Consider the following 22119-nt stretch of genomic DNA (forward strand, 5'->3'; position numbering starts at 1 on the left):
CACGGCACAATTGATCACAGCATGGTTTTAACGACGACTGCTTCTTCTACGCGTGTTTCGCACAAAAGCACGAGAGCTTGCGAATTGCTAAGAGTTACGATTAAGTTTTATAATAAAATACTTGCGTAAATTTCGCACTTTGAGAAATACCGACCGAATCCATCGCGCGCACTAACACACTATGAGACAAAACGTCAAATTTGACAATGCCAATGTTTTTGAACACTGCCGTTTTGCAATTCGTAGCCATTATAATCTAGGTGAATTATTGTTATACTTCCAAAAATATGGAAAAATAATGACAAAAACTACCATAAACATGCCAGACGGGTTTAAGATGATAAACTTGAGGAATAAAAACGGGCATGTTAACAATTTTCTTAACGTCGGTTAGTCATCGCTTAGCACGTGATGTTTGACATTTATACCTTTCGTTATAAGAACGTCGTGGGTTACCCCTGCATATTAAATTCAAATCTTTTCGGTGGAATTAAATCATTCGAATTTTATAATATATATCCAACCGCACGTCTAATTGCGCTAAAATCATTGAACAAACTAATAAAGAAGATCGCGTCATCATTTCTTTGAGATAAATGAAATTGTATACACCAGTTTTGATTCGAATGCATTTCTTTCTCATACACATGAATGCATCACCCATGCATGCACCAACGATTTGTTCCTTCTCCTAGTACTCGAATCGAATAAGGTATGTTTTGCTTGTTGCTGGTAATACCATTACATATAATAGTTGTATAATATTGTTCTCTTTCGCCATCCATAACCACACCTCGTTTGAAACTACACTTCTCCCACCTCGCCTCGCTCTGTTATAATAAACTGTTCCATTTTAGTTTTACTTTTCTGTTCCATTTTGAAAATCATCACATGTTTTGCTTGCCATTCTGATTCCACCGCCGCAGTCTGCCATTGTTTCGTCTTCATTGCGCCGTTGCGGACTGTCCGGAGGGAATTTTTGTCGACCTCCTCCACTTGTATATGTTAAGAAACGTTCACATTATAAAACATCTTGCTGCACTTGGCTTTCGCTTTCTTTCTTTAACTAAAGACATTCTCTCCCCCCATCACATCCATCTACCTATTCAACTCTCTTTCAGCTAGCTACACGTGTGGTGTGATGCTGGTTTGCGTTAAAATTCGCAAATCTGCGATTGCACTTGGAAAATTCAAAAACTCAACAAACTTATTCCGTCACATACACGCGACAACAAACAACCCCCGTCCTGTGTCTCTCTCTCTCTCTCTCTCTCTCTGCTCCTATTGCGGTAAACTCGTGAAACCTTCTAATTGTCATTTCCCTTATCATTAGCCTTGACTTTCTTCGATCCTTCGCTTGCTAGCCGCACTAGGTACACCCACTAAATCCCATGACCATTCACATTTCAAGTTAGGCTCTTTCACTACTATTGATACATAAAAAAGAAATAATGAACAATCAGTCAATGAGTTCCTCGGCGTTCTGTTCGACCTGCGCGTTTACTCACAACAATACAACACACGTTACATTTCAAGTTACCTTCTTTCTCTTTTAGTACGGTCGATCGAACGAGTATAGCTTAGTTTCGCCTCACTTGCTTTTGTGTTTTTTTTTGGGTTACTATCAACAAGAAGGACATTTTCGCTAATTGAGTACGCAAGAACTGTCCCAGTCTCAGTCGCTCAAATCCGTAGCCGCTAAGATTAGAGCCGAGTGTGAGTTTTTGTTTATGCTACAGCCACGCGGTGGTAAAATCTTTCAAAACAACAAAACCCAACCCCACCTACTAGTAGTAGCTAGCAATGATAGCTCTAAATTCAACCGTTCAATTGATTAAAATAAACACGAGCCCCTCTTCCATCCTCGTACATCGAAACAGAAGCAAACACACAAACTAACGATTCGTTTAGGCAAAATAAGGCTACGCACAATTATGCTAGAAACAAGAGTAAACACTATCGATCATATGCTAAAAAACACAACTAAGCTATGCTACATAATTTTCACATCACTACACAGAAAACCGCACAAGGGGATAAAACGTGCCGGTTGGCGGGCGCACGTGGTCCTTGTGCTTAAGGGATTTTTTTTCATTTTTACTAACGCTAAATACCTTCCATACAAAACAAGACAAAAAAACAAACAAACAAAATAGAACGAGGAGCCTATATATGCGTTTGAGGTTTGAGCCGCGCCTGAGCGCTTGGTAGGGTGAGTCAAATAAATACATCGCATAACTCGTACCGAACGCGCGGCCCATTCTCTCGACAACCGTCCGTAACCATCCGGACGTTGTGTTCAGTTCTACGATTACTTATTGGTACATGTTGTACACACACGCGTTGCTCGTGCTTAAATAGGACGCTCCTGTTAAATATCTCCCGACGGACGCGTAAGACACACCAGATCTGCTCCTTGCTCATTTGCTACACATACACATTTCCTATTCACACACAGCAGCGGTTGGGGGCGGGAAGTTAGGATACGACGAAAAAACACGTTTTCTTTTTTAAATACTTAAACCCTAAACACTATTTGCCAGCTCTAGCTGCCCTATCATTAACAGAGTGATACGATCACCTCCATATCCGCGTGGTGTGATGAAATACGGCCTATGTGGACCCGGCCATTTTCACTGCACCGTCTTTGAGAGGGATTCGTGATGTGCTTACTGCTTTGTTCGATTGGTTTCAAATTGATCTAGTCCCCACCCCCGGTTCTCGTTTTCCACCTTAAGGCAGCGTAGTGCTCGAAGCCGGCTTTGGGGGGTAGGCTTCGGCTTAGATGCGCGTCATAACGCTCTGAACCTGCAGCAGGTTCTTGACGCTGTCGTTGTACTTCACCAGCACGACTTTCGAGGCGTGAATGTTGAGCTTCTCGCCGGCGCACAGCAGCTGCAGACAGTTGGCCCGTGCCAGAAACTCCTCGATCTTCATCTCCCGTATCAGTTCGCGCTGGCTGTTGGGTGAGTTGTTCGGGCAGATCTGGAAAAAGAACGTACGGGTTGGGTTAATGGATTCGGTCTGCAAGCTGCCATCTGACTGCCCTTAAACTGACCTGTTTAAGTACGGCCTCTTTCGATTTGAACTTGAGAAAGTTGCACAAATCGCTCATCAGCATCCAGCGCTCGTTGTATTCGTCCTTCAGCACGTACAGTGGCGGCAGTGGACGGTCCGCCTCCTCGTACTCGAAGATCATCTCACCATCGTCATCGGGTTCCGCTGTTTCGAGCTGCTCTTGATCAGGCTTCTGATCACCGTCGTCTCCGTTGGTCAGTTTCGTCCGACTCGCAGTCGTTCCGTTCATCGTCACGTGCTCATTCGGCTTAACAGGTTCCCGTTTTACTTTCCCATTTCGCAAACTAGCCGCTGGTTTGTCCTCCGATAGGCCATTTCGCTTCCGGACAGAATCCGCATCATCCGGTGGCGGTTCACTCGGCGGTACGTTGTTGGTGCTACCACCGCCATCCACCTCGTAGTGCATAATGTTGGAGTTCGAGTCACAACGCTTGCTTGAAGCAGACGACACTGTACCGCCGGTGCTGGTGCCACTGCTATTGAGAGACGCAAAGCCTCCGCCATTGGTGTCCTCGCTGGAAAACCCTGGAATGTGCAGAAACACATTGCAGCCGCTTTCCTCTGGATCTACGGAAGGTACAAAAGGATACGTTTTGTGAGTGTAACGGCTCGCGAGCTCCCTGTTCCGTTGAAGCATTCCATACCATGAATCTTCCAGGGCCCGTCAAACTTCCAGCCCGTCTTGTTCGGGGCCAAACTCTGCACATCACTGAGATGGTGCTTCAGGAACATCGTCATGTCGTCGCTTTCAGAAAGCTGCATCGGTGTGAACCCAGCATACGTGGCCAACATCGGATCGGCGCCAAACGCCAGCAGCAACCGTACGATCTCGATGAACGAGTTCTCAACCGCCTCGTGGAGCGGTCGCATCCCGGAAACGGCTGGTTCCGAGTGGCTGGCACCATACTGCAGCAGGTAGTTCGCAATATCTAGATGTCCTTTAGCGCATGCTTCGTGTAGTGGCGTGTATCCGGCATTGTCCTTCAGGTCCGGATCCATGTCCAAGCGTTCCAGGCAGTACACGATAACGTCCTACGGAGAAAACAAGCAGTTATTAGCGAGGAGAGTCTTCTTTTGTGTGCGCGAACCATGCCACAGCAGGACTTACCGTGTAACCGAGCCGAGCTGCCTTATGCAGCAGACTCTCACCGACGCCCTTGTTCAACACCCAGCTGCGGATCTCCTTGTTGATGTGCGTTTCGTCCTTACCCTCGAGGTTCTCGTAAGCGGTCACCTTTCGCATCCCGATTGCTCCGGCCACCCCATTCACAGCCGTCGATGCACCATGCTGCTGCTGTTGGCCACCCTGCCCGTTGTGGTGCTGTTGGGACGGTTTTTTCTTCTTCCGGATGTAGTCAAACCCCGAACTGCCCTTCCGGCGTGATGTACGATGTCCACGACCACGCTTTTTCACCGTCACCGGTGCCACAACCGCCACATCACCTACAGTAGTGGTGGTGACCACCGACGAGGGTTTTCCGATCGATGATGCCGCACCATTGAAGGACATCGGTGTTCCGGTGAGATCACGATCACCGCCTCGCTCCGACGCAACCGAAGGTGTGTCACGTTCGGAATCCTTCAACCGCACGCTGCTGTCCTGCGTTTCGTCATCATCCTCATCATCTTCCGCTCCGTCATCGTCCTCCTCGTCGTCTTCGTCTTCCTCCTCGGGAGGTTCCTGTTTCACGGCAACTGCTGCTCCTGAGACAGCACCACCATCGAGCTCACCGACGATCCGATCGACATTCCGCATCAGCTCGTTATACTTCTCGTCGTACGTCACGTTCTGCAAGCCTTCTTCGAACAGCTCCGGATCAGGTTTCGGTTCTTGGACACACCCAAGTGGAGGCGCCGACTGAGGCCGCTCACCATCCCCACCAAACACCTCCCGGATCATCTCCTTGCTCTGCATCGCCTTCTGTTCGGTGCGTGTGCGTGACTTCAGGATGGCCGTATCAAAGAGAGACTTCTTTTTCTTGCTATTCTTGCTAAACAGCGACTCCGACTCAGCACCCGGTGTTGGCAACAGTTCGTACTCCTGCTTCTGCTTCGCACTAGCCTCGGTGCTGCTGTTGCAGGTGTTGTTGGCACCCGATTTGGTTCCGGAACCCTTGGATGAACCCTTTCCACGACCCGTTCCGGATGAGGATGGTTTGGCAGCCTGCGCAGCGATACACCGGCGATGCAGCAGTTCGATGATGGAGCTAAACTTTGCGTTATCGTCAAGCTTCTTGCGCTCCTGCCGGTTGTGTTCCTCTTCCTTCACCTTCCCTGCGGTCGCCGTGGAGGATCCTCCTGCTGCTGGGACGGAATGTTGCTGCTGCTTGGCGGCTGCTTTCGTTTTAGGGCGTTTCAGCGACATCGCCGTAACGGCATCACGTTGGTTCAGCTTCTTCACGATCTCGGAGAACGTCTCCGAACCGTCGCTGTGGTGCGGTGAGTCTAGATCCGGCAAGGAGGTCGATATCCGGTGCATATACAACCCACCGTCGATCGTGATCAACTCCGGAGGTACCTTCAGTGAGCGCTTGTACTCGTACAGCTCCTTTTCCCATCCGGGATAAAAGTGATCCGCCGGATCTCCCGACGGACCAGCTTCCGTCGACTGGTTGAGCTCTTTCAAGGACTTCCGGACTGTGTGCAACACACCACTGGTGTTGCCGCCGGTGTTGATGGCCTTCTTTCTACCAGAACCACCACCCCCGTCGGTTCCTTTGGCCGAGGTCGTGCTTTCCCGCCGTGATCCGGTTTTCGTGGCGCTGGATGTTGTAGCAGATTGCTTCCGGTTCGCGGGTTCCGATGACTTCTTAGCGACCTTTCGGGATCGCAACCGATCGGAAACCTCCCCACGACCACCGTCGTCACTCGAACTATCGCCCGAGTCCGCCGAACCGGCGGACGAGTTTAGTGCGTTTTTTGACGCCTGCCGTGTCCGTTTCCGGGACGTTCCATTTCCACCGCCTGCTTTCGTAACATCCGAGTCAGATTCCGCCGGTCGGGATTTAGCGCGTTTAGTCGCCGACGTCGGTGGTTGCTCACTGACCGATGGTTTTCGCGTTTTGCCACTCTTTTTCGTTGGTGTCCGCTCGCTATCAGCCCGGGCCCGAGCCTGCCGTTGGCTTGGGACCGGGTTCGGGCAGTTTTCCACAATCTTATCGTTCCGCAGGACTTTGCTGTTCGAACGGCGCCGTTCGGCTTCCCGTTTGCTGCGTGATCGTGTCATCGTTTCGCGGTCTTCTTCCGCTTCCTCCGAGGAGGATGAGGATGATGAGGCCGCGGATGATGAAGAACCGGATGTTCCCGATGCGACGGAGTGTGCCTTCGTACGCGCACCCACCTGTGGCGGTTGCTTTCGAACGTGCTTTCGCACTTTCGCACCAAAACAGCCGTTCTTTTCCCGCTGCTGGACACCGTTATACAGCGTGGCACCATCTTCCGAAGGTTTTCCCTGCTGAGCTTTTCCACCTGACCCACCATTCCCACCAGCGGACGTTCCACCTCCACCACCGGCTTCACGTTTCTTCATCGTGTCCGCGCTTGTCCTGCCAGCGGCGCCACCAGTTCTCGCTTCCTTCTGAGGTGTCCTTAACGCACGTGATTCCTCATCCGAGCTGAGGTCGGTGTTCTCATTCGGTTCCTGCTTGATGCTGGCCGTTTGGCACCGCGTACTCGTCGGTTGCTGACCGCGCTTACTCCCCCCCACACCCGTACCCTTCGGTCGTCCCCGTTTCCGGGGCTTTTCACCCTCCGGTTTCTTCACAACTCGCCCTTCCGACGAGGACGAGGACGAACTCGAAGGTGACCGCGAACCCGGCGCACGTGTACGCTTGCGTTTTGCGCTGGCCACAAACGGAAGTGGCGATCGTTTCCGGCCACCCGATGGTTGCCCCTTGCCGTCCTCCGGTTCGTCCTCAGCCGTTACGTCACCGTCACCATCGGATGATTTGAGATTTGATCGCATCGGAACGACGCTCGAACGATGGCGTAGCTTGCGGACACGGGCTTTAGCGCGCTGGGCAGCCGCCGATGCAACCCGGGCCGTCTCACTATCCGTACTGCTCGAGCGACCAAGTTTCGCTTCGTGTTTCTGCTCCAGCTCGAACCGTTGCTTCTTGCGAGCGACCTTCTCCTGCTGCAGCAAGCGACTGATTTGATCGTCCACTTGGCGTGGGTCTTGTTGCTGATGTTGCTGTTGCTGTTGCTGCTGCTGCTGTTGCTGGGATTGCTGACGAAGCAGCAACAGTGGTTTGTCTTCATCACTCGAGCTCTCACTGCCACTCGCAACACCCGGAGGTTGGGTTTTGGCGCGATGCGGTGATCGAGCGGAATTAAGCACTTCTTTCGGGATCGCTGAAAGATCCGTTGAGTCTTCAGCGAACGCTGAAGCGGGTTCCTTGTTGGTGTCTGCCGCGTTCCAAGTGGTGGTGTTTGTGCGACCTCCCACTGGTGTTCCAACCGCCGGTAGTACCATCGGCCGTTTCCGTCGACCACGCTTTTTGCCCGTCTGCAGCTGTTCCACGAACTCGTTGCAAGCGCTACCCCAATCCAGGATGTCGAGTGGTGCCGCAACCTCAAGATCCGCCGGTGGAATGATCGGTTTTTCCGTGTCCGCATCCGGTTGCTGGTGGTCCTCTTTCGGGTCTTCCTTCTTCAGCGCCATTGGGGCTGGCGACTCGGTGACACTCGACACCGGAAGTGGGGTGTAGCCCTTCAGTTCGCCTTTGGTGCGAAAACGCGACGACGATGAGGGTGTATCGTGCGCTTCCCTGGCGGTTCCAAAGTTGACCGCACCAGCACCAACGCTTGCTTGGGCGCCTTTTGGCGAGTGATCCTCGTCGGCGGCAACCTCCGGTGGTGGTTGTTTACGGAGCTGACTGATGCGCTGCTTCTCGTACTCCTTCAGCTCAAGGCTAGAACGCAGCTTCGAGATCACCGACTGATCAGCTCCCCGGTGGTGTTGCTGCTGGGCCGGCGGATACTGGGCGGTGGTTGGCATCGGTTCCGTTGCGTGTGGCAAAGGCGATGAATGGTGCAGGTGTTGCGCCGAATGTTGCTGCTGAAGGTGCGCTTGATGATGGTAAAGAGGCACACCAATCCTTGGAGCACCACCCGGGGCACCAGCACCGGTGTAGTGAATGTGCGACTGCATCTGATAGACGGATGACTTCTCCGCGGATGACTTCATAGGATCGACAACTCCTCCACCATAGTGAAACGGTGACGGTGGTGGTGGTCCACCAGGGTGATGTTGCGCGTACGGAGCAACCTGCGGATGAGCGGAATGTGGTTCTACCTTCGGGAATCCGTACGTATGCGCGGAATAAACGGTAGCATTTCCACCGCGTAAGTGCGGTTGATGGTACACCGGCACGATGGGTTCCTCACGGGATGGTGGTGGTTTTGCCTGACCTGCCGCTGGAGGTTGATAATAGTGCGTCTCCGGAGCAAAGTGTTGCTGGTGTTGTTGCTGCTGCATGGCCGCTGGTGGATGATGGTGATAGTTGGTTGTGATGACGGATGGATGCACCGTCGGACCTTTGGCAATTTCAGGCACCGGAGGACACTTGTTGGGTGGTGTGTAGCTGTGTCCTAGGGTGTTCACAGGAGGAACAGGTCCATAATGCGGATAGCCACCCTCCGGAGGTGCTCCAGTGGAATGATTTGGGTAGCGTTCTTCGCCTCCTGGAGAAGGTCCTTGTGGGTTGTTTTGAGGATGTCCTGGAAGAACGTGACCACTTGGTGGATGATCTTCATACTTGGCCACTTTCGCTGCGGAAGGAACACCTGCCACAGGTGGCATTCCAGGACCTGCCGGTTTCGATAGAGCCGCTTCGGCTGCGGCTGCTGCAGCAGCTGCTGCTGCGGCGGCTCGTTTTTTCGGAACCAGCCCTTGCGGCAAACGGGTGGGAAACTTCCCAGCCTGCAAGTCGGCCATCACATCGGACGATGGTGAGGTTTGCTTCTTCAGCATACTCTCGACGAACTTGCGATCTTCGATTCGAGGATCATCTTGACGGGGTTGCGAACCACCGCTAACCGGTGGAGCAGATGAGTGTCCAGCGGGTTGAGTAGGCCGTGCGTTTACAACCGCCGATCCAGCGCTGGCTTGTCCCGTCACGATACTTCCAGTCCCGCTGGCTTTACGGGCGTACTCCGCACCCATCGGGGGATAGTAAACGCTTTTGCTGCTCGCCGACGATGCTGCCGTTAAGGATGAAGACGTCGGTGTTGGTGCTGCCGGAGTGTCATACCCGGATCCAGGTGGACCTGATGGTGCAGAACCCGCCGCGGCGTACTGATAGGCGGAAGAAACCATCGGTCCACCAACGGCGCGATAGTTAGCGGACATGTACGCGTCCGTTTTCTTATCGTATCCCGGCGGAATTGCGGGACTAATCACGGACACGTGGCGTGTCATCGCAGGCGCCTGGTGATGTTGATGGTGCGGTTCCGGAGGTCTCGGTGGACCACCACCTGGTGGGGCAACCGGGCCGGAACTTCCCCTCGAGTGAGGAATCGCAGGAATGTGCTTCTGAAAGTTCGGACTAAAGTCCACCTTCGGTACCATTTCACGGGCACGAGCGTTCGTGCCAGCTCCACTACCGCTGCTACTACTGCTGCTGTTGCTACTGCTGCTGATGCTGCTGCTGTGGCCAGCACCCAACGAACCAGCACCATAGTCATCGCATCCCGTCGAGTCGGCTTTCGTTTTGACGGTTTTCACCGACAGATCAAGCGGTGATTCGCGTTTCACGGGTGCGATAATAACCGCCGTAGTACCAGCCGTAGTTGCATTACCATCACGTCCGTGGCCACTGCTGGCTTCTGCCATCGTTCCGGTACTCGCTGGTTGAGCCGGTGTTGCCGTTGAAGAGGATGATTGCCCTACGGGCCGTGGGGATGGTCCCAAAGCACCACCGACAACGGACGGTTGAACGACAGGAACGGCCGCTGGTGGAGCCGTTGCGATGACCCGAACAGGAATGTTTTTGCTTCCCGGCTGCGGTGGATGCATTGCCACCGATTGATCCGGTCCAGCAGCAGGTCCAGAGGGTGGTTTTGAAGCACGAGACTGTTGGTTTGCTCCTGGTGCAGGTTGACCAGGACCTCCGGTGGCATAAGGATGTATGTTTCGATCATACACACCACCACCTATCACAGACTGCGCCCCAACCGGGTTGTGGTGATTCGGATGAACGATCGCACCGGGATGATGAGGTCTACTAGGATATCCTGGGCCACTGGTACCGATCGGGTAGCCTAACGTCGACGGAGAAGCTTGCCGGGGATAGTACGGTGCTGCCGGAACCTGTGGTGTTGCGTTGCCTCCATGTTCCGAAGGTTTTGGAGGTGGCGTGTGCATGTACGCAGGTCCACCAGGTGATGGAACGTGGTACAATGCGTCACTGGAACCGTACCGATACAACTGCTGCGGTGGTTGCTGACCTAGCGGAGAAGGATCCCTCGAAGGAGGTCCACTGTACTTTCTGCTGTGGTGTGGCGAAGGCACTGGCGATGGTGTCGATGTTGGGGAAGGTGTTGCTTGCGGTTGTTGTTGATAGTACGGATGGTACTGCTGGTCGTAACCTCCCACACCATACGGTCCTGGACCACCCTTCCCTTGGACGTTTGGCGTCGAAACGAAGCCGGAACTTCCACCACCGGGTCCGGGAGCTGACGGACGATGTTGTCTTCCCGAGCTGGAAGCAGCTTCTGCTGCTTGCTTTTCCTTCGCGTGATGTGCCTGGTACACCTCTGCGAACTTCTGCTCCATGTTGTAATCCAACCCTTTGTAATACCCCGAGCCAACGCCTCGATCAGGTGTCGCATCGCGTCTTCTTTCGCTGCCAGGTGCAGGCCCCCCTGGGTAAACCTGTGGCGAGGGATATTTTCCTGCTGCTCCTTGCGGTTGACCTGGGGAAGAACTTGAACCGTACGTCGAACCCGACACCGGACTGGGTGAGTTTTTGTACGGTCCTTGAGCGTGGTGCTGGTGAGGGTAGTGATGTTGCGCCATCGGAACCGCTGAAGGTGCTGGTGATGAAACGGGACTCGCTCCATTTCCCGGTGGGCTGCTGTGGGCTGTGTTTGGTCCCATTGGACGTTGCGCTGGGTTGGGAGGAGTATGACCTGGACTCGGCCAGTTCGATGGAGGTGGATGCATAAGACCAATGTTCCCACCTTGCGCCGGAACAACTGGTGGTCCAGGGCGATGATGGTGCATCGATTGCGGGTAGTACGGGGAAGGATCGTACGGTGACCTACGATCAACAGGACTTCCAACCGAGTGTCCTGGTGATGGTCGGGGACCTCCAGGGCCTCCTGCCGGTGGGCTTGGTTTCTTATGCTGCCTGAAGTCACGGTACACGATGTCCTGCGAGTTTTGCAGCATCTGAGCCTCACGCCGCTCCGTGGAGGAAGATCGAGCGGTCGTTTGTGGTGGCATTTGACCACGTCCTGGTGGTCCCGAAAAAGGCACACCCGAGGAGAGATTCGATTGCTTCACCGTCACGATCGTGCCCTCTTGCAGAAGTAGCTGTTCCTTGTTGTGGTCTAACCGGAACTCGGGATCCTTCACCTTCGGTAGTGAGGGATATACCGACGAATGGGATCCGCTTGTTGATCCCGGTGGTACTGGAGAAGGAACGGCCGCTTCTGGATAGTACGTCCGCACGTTGTTCACGACGATCCGTTCCGAACCGGGCACTGGCGTTGATCCCGGGTGTGGAGCTTTACCTCCGTGAGCTGCTGAGGAACCTGCCAGAGGTCCGTAGCCATGATGTGGCGAGGATGATGAGGAAGGCGCTGGTGACGGATCACGAGACGATGGGGAAGTTGATGATGGTCCAGCACCGTTTGGAAGCGCGTTTGTTCGATGGCTCGGATGAGCGGATTGTGTGAAGTGCTTGCTGCTGAACTCGGGAGGATTCCACGTTTTCGGTGCGTGATGAACACCTGCAGGCTGCAGCGAGGATGGCGCAGAAGGACCAGCAGGACCTCCTGCATTTTTGTGTATCACGTGCGCTGTCGGTTCCAGCTCCATTGGTTGCTCCATCATAGATCCTCCCGCTGGTCGGTGGTAGAGATTGTTCGTAGGAACATTTCCGTACGGGACTCCGGCGCTCCCCGAAGAGGTTGTGTCCACTGTGGCCACTCGTGGGGACGACCCTGGGTAATCGCTGTTAGAAGACCCCGTTGTATCCCCGGGAGAAGAACCATCCCGTGAGGAACTGTGATGCGACACAGGTGCTGGGTTCTTTAGCTGCAGATCCGCGATGTAATTCCGCTCCTTGATGAGCTTGCTGAACGTGTCCTGAGACACGTACGGTGACGTACTACCAGGACCAGCATGCTGACCGGCGTCGTGAGGTGACGGATAACTGCCAGGTGCTGACGAACCATAGTGCGGTTGCTGCGAAGCGAACCCTTTCGTGAAGTCTGGATTCGAGATTTTTAGCTCACTCGTAGTGCGCATGTTTGTGGTCGCCATGGTGGAAGAAGTCGTCGTCGTGGAAGACGGCGAAGTTTGGGAGGATGGCGAGGAACCAGACACCAAACGGCTGAAGTCGGGCGTTTTCATGTGCAGCTGAGCAAGACTCTTCGACGTCGCCGTTGTCGAGGTCGGCGTAGTAGATCCGCCAGTGGATGATCTAAACTGTTGCTTCGAGAAGTCTGGAATACTAGCGTAGTACTGCGGTTTGCGCGCTTTCATCGGGAGATGTTCGTTACTACCCGAAGGCTCGTGAGTTGCAGGACCTCCTCTGCTAGAGGTTGCCTCCAAACTGGACGGCACCGTTGAATCCTCGGGAATCTCCGCAGGTCTAGCTTCTTCTTCTCGGAAGTCCAACGAGCTGTTGCTGCTGCTGCGTATTTCTCCATCGAGCTCCCCGGAAGGGCTACTACTGACGGTCGTATCACTCGAGTGCCGTATCCTTCCTCCTTTCTGGGTGTGAGATTGTGACGCATCCGCCAGCTCCTTAGTGCTGCTAGCAAGCTCCTTAACAGCAACCGGTTCTTGGACACCATCGTTACTGCTACTACCCGATGCTACCAACCCATTTGCCACCAGCGCCGGTGGTGTGGTTTTGTGTTCCTCTAACAAACGCAAACCAGCGGCCGCACTCTTAGCTTTGCTCAGTGAAGAAGTCGTCGCAAGGGTTGCCTCACCATTCACGCCTTCACCGGAGTTGGCACTAGCGCCGGATATGATCAGACTACTCTTGGCCAAACGTTTCCCGCTATCCTGTAAACCTTTCAACAGCGACAGCTTTATAACGCGATCGAGTAGGTGACCTCCATCGACCTTCAGCTCGACCTCATCGTTCGCAACCTCGGTGAACTGAAGCGGGTTCCTTGCCGAAACCGGTGGCGGTGGTTGTTGTTGATGGAAGTCAACCCGACCTGCTGCGTTGTTGAGGTTACACATCGTTTTAGGATCACTATCGTTGCCGTTCTCATCCTCACACCGGGATTCGAGAACCACCGAACTTTGAGATGTCCCCAGCTTGGAGGTCTGATGTTGCTCTACCGAGACACCACCATTCGCCGTTTCATCCAACCCAAGACTATTTGGACACGATTTGTCGACACTGCCATCCTTCACAGACTCCTGCACGGGAGGTCCCGGATCAGGATCCGGTGGTACCGTTTCCGAGGCGCTTCTCCCATCCACAGTCATGTTTACCCTGCTATCTTTCTCCTCTGTTGCGTGAGTATTCCCCTGATTCGTGCTACTTGCGACCGGACATTCTGTTGCCTTAGCATCCTCCTTTTGCCTCGTATCTTCCGCCGGTGCGCTTGATCGCTCTATGTGTTCTTCCTCTCGCTTGGATGCGGCGCTTTCACTCGGTACTTTCTCGTTGCGCTCACTCTGCTGCATTGCATTCGATTGCACCGTCGACGGCGATGACTTGCATTGCTGCAGCTCGCTTTTATCTTCCTGCTTCCGTGCTATCACAACCCCAACCGGATCTGGATCACCGTCCATTCGCGGTTGTTCCTTCTCTATCACAGCATTCGATACTACCTCCGGTGCGACGTTTTCGGCAGGTGACGATCGCGTTCGATCGCTCGGATCAGAAGATGTCGCGTTATCTTCCCGGCTCGGTGACCCTCCTTCAGAGGGTGGCTGAGATTCTTCCTTACTGCCGTTACTACTACTGCTGCTGCTGCTGCAGACATTGCTAATACTATTTACACTAATGCTACCGTTACTGCTAGGCCCTTTCACGTTGTCCGCGCTGTTCTCAGTAGGTTCTTCCACTCTACTGCTGCTGTCAACTCTGGTCACTCCATCCGCCATCGGATTTCCCTTCTCCGGTGTTGCCGTAGAAGACTCCACTATTGGTGGTGGAGTACGACTGGAAGAACACCTTCTTGGCGAGGATTGCTCTTCGTTCGTAACGCTGCTACTCGTTGCAGGAGCTTCACCAGGGGAAGATGTCGACGTTGGCGTTGCCTCCGATAACTCCATTTCCTTGCCATCGTTCTGCACTTTGGACGCCTCCGTTTTCGGCAGATGACTCTCGCAAGCTGTGGGTGTTTGTTCGTAGGACGTTGGAGGACTCCCGGAACATCCCTTCGTACCGACACCCAACGGATCTGTGCCGGTATTTTCCGCTGCAACAACCTCCTCCGCACGCTTTCCTTCGCTTGCTTCGGACAACTTTTCCGACTCATCCGAAGTGGTACTTATTTCTGGTGTCTCCTCCGACACGGCTAACGGATCACCGTTCGCATGGATTTCGCCAATTGCCGTTGGCGATGGGCCGCCTGTCTTCTCCATTTCCACCGGAGTGGTCGTGACGTGTTCGATTTTTGGCTCGCATTCCCGACCACTTCCGGTCGGCTTCTCCGAAGGCATCGTCGTGGGTTGCTGCTGCTGCTGCTGTTCCTCCACTAAGCTCACCTTTTCCAGTGAAGGCGCAGAAGACACCGGAACAGCTTGTTCAGGCTGCTGTCCGGTGGACGTGTTGTCCGTCGGCATCGTAGCGAAAGAAGCCGTAGTTGGGTTTGGCACACCCGTGGCTACTGTTTCAGAACCCGGTGCCGGTGCTGGTTGTGATGGTTCCATCATTCATTGGCTTTTTAAACTGCAAATAAACAGAACAAACACCGCGTGTTGTTAGCGTCAATGGTGGCTTTTCACGAAACCAATGTCAAGGTCTGACTCGGTTGCTTTGGCAGTCACAAAAGTGGCTTGTGGGGACGCATTGCGAGCAAAAATAGACTTCAGAGCCTACAAGAGTGTGTGGTTTTTGGTTTAATTCCACTCCGCTAAACCACCAGCTCATGCGATGAGGCTAACGTTATCCGATTCGCTTTACAATAATTGGCATTAAACGTATCATGTACATCGTCAGAGGCAACTAACCGTCTTTTTCCATCGTTTGTGTGTGCATGTGCGCCTAATTGATAACCACCTGCCCACTAAGCCGTTTCACACACACATACACATACAAACGCGTGATATGGAATTAAATTTACTCTCCCGGCTCCGGGCTGCACCACCAGCGGGTGTTGCATTTATGTTAATGCAATTTTGAACCCGCCCAAGTCGTCGAACCGGAATGTGTGCGTGTGTGTGTGTGTGTTCGTGTGCGAATATATGTAGGCCATCCGGACACCGGACACCGGGCCAACCGGTCTCATAGTTCCGGCTTTTCACGCGGCACAGGTGGTTCTCTCTAACGCTCTCGAACGCCAAATTGAATCGCTTCCAATCGATTGCATCTCTTTTCCCTCGAGGAGGATGGATCGAACCAGTTAGACGGGCTCGGCCATAGGTACCACCACCGATCAATTTTCCGACCATCGCGATTGATAGCACGCGTCGTCGGAGGATGGTGGATAGAAAGCGTATCAGTTGGAGGATTGTTGAAGGTTACACCATGGTTTTCCCACCTCCCATTTCGCGTTTAAGGGCACACCATTATTACCCTGACCGTGTGTGTAAGCATACGCGCGCGTGTGTGTGTGTGTGTGTGTGTGTGTGTGCAGTTCAGTTGCAAATGCAAATTTTATGCTACCACCGATGGCTGCTCGTTTTCTGTGCCGAGGAATGTGCCTTCTTTCAAGGGTTGTTTTTTTTCGTGCTCTCTTCTCGTTCGCATTTTTTCCCCGCCACCGTTGTTGTTGCTTTCGCCGCTTTTTTTTGCGTGTGGCCCTTTTCTGTGTCCTCGCGAGGTTCCCCCGCGCGCGCGCGTGTGTGTGCGCCGTTTGCGCTTGTTCGCGGCGCAACGACTTCAATTATTTATGCTCGTATAAACAGAAACACACAGATTACACACCACGCAACGGGAGTGTCTTTAGTGGCGGGGAAAAAGAGGAAGAGAGAGAATGAGAGAGCGAGAGACATCTCGTCGAATTGAGGCAAGCAATAAAATGCGACTCGTACAATGCGCGAAATCGTACAATGTCTCAAAGGCCCGGTGCGTGACACTGATGACAACACAACCGGCGGGTGGCGGCTCAGGGACACATACGGCGAGACAAATGTATGTGCCACCATCCCACCCACCCGTGGCACACACACACACCCACTCTCTTCGTGGTCCTTTAGGTCGAACGTCCAGCGGTTCTTTGACCGTGAGCGTTTTGATGCGTTTTTTTTTCTTCATTCCCGAAACGCCTAAGAACCCAACCCAGACCCATAAACGGTGAGCGAGAGCGAGCGGTGTTGCGATTTTCCTTTTGCGAAATTGAGCGCATCAACAAATTGGTGTGTGTGTGTGTGTGTGTGTGTGTGTGTGTGTAAACACCGACAAGAAAGAAAAAAAAACCCGCAAACGCAAGCAAACCCTCTCCTCCCGCCCCAACCTACCACGGTGGCGCGACGGGACAGCATATTTAGGTCAACGACCTTGACAGTTCGATGGTGCTGCTCGGTGTGCTTTATTATGTCTGACCGCAAGCGAATGAAACGAACGATAAATAAAAAAAATATATACCCAAGCTCGGGGGGCGGGTGGTTTTATTTATTTTTTTGAAGAAGGAAAATAAGATGGATCGTTGGTGAGTTTTTCTTTTTTGTTTTCTCTGCACAAACCCCTTCAAAATGCATCTTTACGAACCACCCTTTTGGTGAGTTATTGCCTAAACTCTTGCTTATGCTCTTAACCTTTTACAATAAACAAGAGTCCTTTCAACGTCCACCCACAATAAGCATGTTAATCGTTTTCAGAACATGATCTTAAATTATGCTAATATTATTACCTTCATTATCGAGCGGCGTCACGCGGAGTTTGGTTTAAAACGATGCAAATGGAGCCATGAAATTTTCCATGAAATTGCACGCTTTTTAGCATAAATTTAATCATAATTCATCGTCCACGACGTGCAAATCTCGCCTGACGGTCCTTCAAATGCGCAATAGAAAAAAAAATGTTAAAAGGTTACAAACCACTACCACAACGGCATAGTGGATTTCGGTCGCGTGTGTGTATAGGGCAAATGCATCGACGAGCTGTGTGATGCCAAACATCGAAGGCCAAACAGCCGGGAGGAGGCTTGCACGCGAATCGGATCGCGCAAAGAAAAAAAAGGTCCCCCCTTGAACTACACCATCCCTTTGTCATTCACCCTCACTGACTGTCCCGCTCTCGTTCTCGCTCGCACAGCATACTGAAACACCCCTCGTACGATTACGAGAGCCAAAACCACCCCCAAAGTGTGCAATAAGAGCAGCGGCCAAGGCGCAAGGTCTCCCTCCTCCCGAACACGTATGATTATTTTTATGACTACGCCACACACGCACGCCCCGGCAAAAAAGTGGATGGCAAAAGGGAGGGGTGGGTGAACCAGGTGTGGGTGACGTGCACCGCGAGTGCACCCGCGGGTGTTGTGTGAAAAAATTTGCAATGCAAATGACGGAAACCGATATCGACGACGGGTGGCGTTCAAAACTGGCCGGAACTTTGCCGGAAGCCACCCTCTCTTTGTCGAGCACGATCGATCCTGGGGAAGGGATTTGTGATCGTTTTGACGTTATGTTGTTGCCCCTTCGACTCCACATGGGGATGGGGAGGAAGGAATAACACCAGCACTCTTTTTTTTTGCGCTCTCTCTTGCCGTTATGAAGTCGATCCGGGTTTGAGGCACTAAATTCAAACAACACTTGACCCACAGAGAAGAGCCTCTTTTGAGGAGCAGACGCCTGATCTAGAATGGTTAAGAAACGTTAACAAGGTTTTGGCAGTAGAAATCGAGCAGAATAAACAAGGGCAGCTTAGGAAACTTTAATGGAAAAGCTGCATCAATGAAAGGCAACAAAAACACAACGAGGAAGATTCATTTTTTTGTGGGGAAGCCAGTGGTAAACCTTCAAACACACGATGCACTCGTGTTTTTAGGTACACTGCTACTTCGGAGTGTGTAAAAACTTCCCCCACACTGCTGAGAGCGTTATTTTGCCATCATTTAACAAAACCAATGCAACTTCAAAGCAGCAAGCATAAGGCCAGTCTGTGGACTCGCCCGTCATGCAGCAGTGAAAGCAGGAATTCAGTAACAACAAACCCTAAAAACAATACGCTAAAGGCGGCGTCGCGTTCACAAAAGGCCGCCGCAAGCAATTATGAATCACGACATCCGCAACAAAACGCCGGAGGGAAAAGGGATTCAAAATCGGCACTGCTTGGGACTTTTGGAGTCGGATTCGCATTCAACACCTCCTCGTTCGTGTGTGGGAGGGCAACAGCAACACATACACACACACGCAGGCACTCATAGTCCCCCGCTTTTCCATGACGAGAGAGCACACGCAACCTAAAAATACCTTCAACACCAAACGGCCACATCTCGAGAAGGAAACGGCCTTTTCTTCGCCACTTCTGGTGCAGAGTGAAGTAACGGAACGGAACAAAAACCGAGGGTGGTTCGACCACTACACACACACACAAAGGCTATAGGACCTTCGCCTCGCCAGCTGGTGTGATGTTGTGATTTTCAGATGCTGCGTCAAAGGCGAGTTTTCCACGGCACAAACGGCGCGGCGCACTCTTTTTCCAGCCTTGCTCGAGAAAACTTCCCATTTTCTCCGGCCTCCCCACGATGATCTGGATTCACCTGTTGCGCATGGTTGGCAACCCACGGTTCTCTCTGTCGGTTCTTCTCCAAACGGGCCGCTCATTAAAACAACGCCGGCTTTTCTTTCCGTTCGTTCTTTTTTTCTGCGGTTTTTAAGGTTCCGTCTTTTTCATTATATTTATTTCATTTCGCTCTCTCCCCCAGTGTGTGCCTGATGATCTCCCGCATGACACGCAAGTTCTCACTGGCTGGGAAAGCCCTCCAAAACACGCCCTTCAACCCAACAGCGTCTGTTGGGGCGAGAAAACGGGAGTAAAAGAAACCTGCTGGGGGGTGAAAGAACAGAAACAAAAAACGAACGGTACATTTTTTTTTTCGTCAAACGTTACAGTTTCTCCACAAGTGCGTTTTGCAGGTGGGTGGGTGAGTAGACGGGTGGGTATGAGGTGCGTGATGTAAAAAAAAAAAAAACAAAAAAAGAAACAACAACAACCGTTTCTTTGACTTTTCTTACGTCGAGTTTTGTGGCGATGGTTTTGTAAACGCAGGGCTCTTTGGCGCTGGCGCTGGCCCTGAGTGGCGTTTACACGTCGTAATCTCGTCTTCGACGTGGTTGAGGCCGTTGTGGCAAGGATGTCAAATGGACCGCTGTTTATAAGACCTTTATCAGAGAGCATAATATGCTCAAAAAGATTTTGTAGGTTAAACATAAATCATTAAACATCCAATGGGTATTTTACCCTCCAAAAAGGTGATCAACAAAATATTGCACACTTGTTAAACATACTTGAGACACGTTCAGTGATATTGAATGTTTTTTTTCTCACAAAACCATTTCACATCCTTTCCCATACATAGATTCCAACCGTCCTCTGTTGCATTGAGTCATTCTGAATACACTGTTGAAGTCGTAGAAAGCAAAAAACGAGCGCTCCTTCAACTCGAATGGAATGGAACGCAATTGCTGTTCATGCGTGTTCACAAAAAGGCCCTCCAAAAAAAAGCACCCCCACGGCCATCAAAAACAAGTGGCGTGTGTCTCGTCGTTTTCCTCCAAAGACGACACAACAGCGCGAACGGAACGTGCTGCCATCTGGTGGCAAGTAACTGTACTGTTTCCTTTCGCGATCTTCGCGTATCTCCCGACGCCAAAACACCAACACGTGGTCGTCGTCCATTCCATGGAGGGCCCATGTGGCGTTGGACATTTTGGAACCGACATTTAAACGACCGCTCGCGTTCGATGTTGGCTGAAAAGTGTCCTCCCCAGGCTCACCCCGCTTGTGTGTTTGCGAAAGTCAAAAATAAACGAACGAACGCACATTAATTGGTTTTCATACAGCGTGTCGCGGGACAGCCCCCCCCCCCCGGACGGGATCGGAATTATGATCAGATTTTGATGAGCACAAACGATGGGAAGAAGAGGGTTTCTGACGATTGGGAAGGATGTGAGCGAGCGAACGTGTGTTGGTAACAACTCGAAGCGCCATTCGTACCACGTGATAGCGTTATTCGCGCGAAATTACAGCCCACGATTGTCGGTTAAAAAGGTAAGAATGGCTGCTTCTTTTATCACTTGCTCTATCTCACTCCCTCTCTCTGTTTCTCTCGAATAAGAGCGAATTTCTCGCTTCTTCGCATCAGCATAAACACACCAAGCACCAAGCAAACCGAACAGATGTTCTCTGCTCTTTGCCAGATAAAAAAAGGGGCAAAAAAGGGCCTCCCAACAATGAGTCGGTTTCGTGTTCCGCGCTCAATTACACGGTTCCACTCCCTCTCCTCGGCCCTAAGAGGTTCCCAGGGTCTGGTTTTTCTTTCACCCCAAACGTCCCCCCCTTCGTGCCGCACGCATTTTCCAACCGGCTTTTCTTCGGCCAACGACCGACCGAGCGGCGTTTTGTGTGTGCGTGTGTGGCTGATTGTATGCTAATGCGAAACGGGCGCAGCATAATGTGATCCATCTTCCGACAGCGTCGTCGTTGCCAGCAGTTGTTGGGTGCGTTAGGTGTTGTTGGTTGGAGGTATAGAAACCTCGGTGTATGCTGGCGAGAAAAAAAAAAGATGTTGCCCACTTCAAGCCACCCGGCGGTTCCCGTTCCTGGCTCAAGAAGGAACCATGCTTTTTCTCGTCTGCACCCGCCGGTTTGACCTCATTTCGGTGAAGTCGGAGGGGAGGCTTTTTCGGGGAAAAGGTTTCAGGAAATGGTTTCAGCATCCACACGAGCGTACAACACAGAGAGACAGGAAAATGATAAATCGAGCGGCAGAGAAGCAGAAAAAAAGGCATCTAGAAAACGGCCACGGTGGGGGCACGTTTCAGCACACGTTTCGCTTTGCTCCCACGCCTTTTCGATGGATTGAAATGGCCTAAATAATTCCACACAGCCCATTACGATGATGCCGGCTCGCTGCTCGCTCGTTGTTGGGGAGTGGAAGCATTTCGCAAAATAAATAGATCATGAAAGTCCGTTCGGTAACGTTATTGTTGTTGCCGGCTTTCGGTTTTCTTCATCGAAACGAAATATTATGATCTCGAAGGGCGCCACGACGATCCGTCTCGTGATCCATCGTTGCGTAACTGAGCGATGAATAAAAAAAGAAGACGATATAATAATGGGGGTGGATGATAATTTTCATCCCTTTACGGGGGGTGGTGAATAAAATAATCGACACAGGGTGCTGGGGCGTAAGAAATAGCGAATCAACAAATCCTCACGACATCCGACGGTGAATTCTATCGCAATTTCGACCCACGTGATTAATCGTTTCGTGGAAATTCAAATGTCGATCCTTTTGCGGTAATCCTTTGTCGTGTGATTTTATTATTTTCTCCCAGCAACACAGCTTCAATAAACGTTCCAATTAAACAATTCCACGAGTTGCCGGGTCGGGAGAATAGCGACTTCCAAAAATCGATGCACCCAAAGTAGGTCACCAGGCCTCTCGCACGAAGACAGCTGATAACAATTGCCACCTACCTCCCACCCCCCTCCCCCCCGCTCTTCTCCT

At 52.0% G+C, this 22119-nt stretch overlaps 1 protein-coding gene across 1 annotated transcript; it reads right to left on the reverse strand.

Annotated features, from left to right (window-relative positions):
• Window positions 1-2781: 2781 nt before the first annotated feature.
• On the reverse strand, window positions 2782-15067 carry LOC128724540 (uncharacterized). The gene is made up of 4 exons (XM_053818265.1): window positions 4187-15067; window positions 3723-4110; window positions 3059-3645; window positions 2782-2985 (listed from the first exon to the last, which is right to left on the reverse strand). Exons 1-4 carry the CDS (start codon window positions 15065-15067, stop codon window positions 2782-2784), a joined length of 12060 nt encoding a protein of 4019 aa, XP_053674240.1.
• Between the last annotated feature and the right edge of the window lie 7052 nt (window positions 15068-22119).

This window comes from Anopheles nili, chromosome 3, assembly GCF_943737925.1.
Source record: "Anopheles nili chromosome 3, idAnoNiliSN_F5_01, whole genome shotgun sequence".
Classification (NCBI taxonomy): Eukaryota; Metazoa; Arthropoda; class Insecta; order Diptera; family Culicidae; genus Anopheles; species Anopheles nili.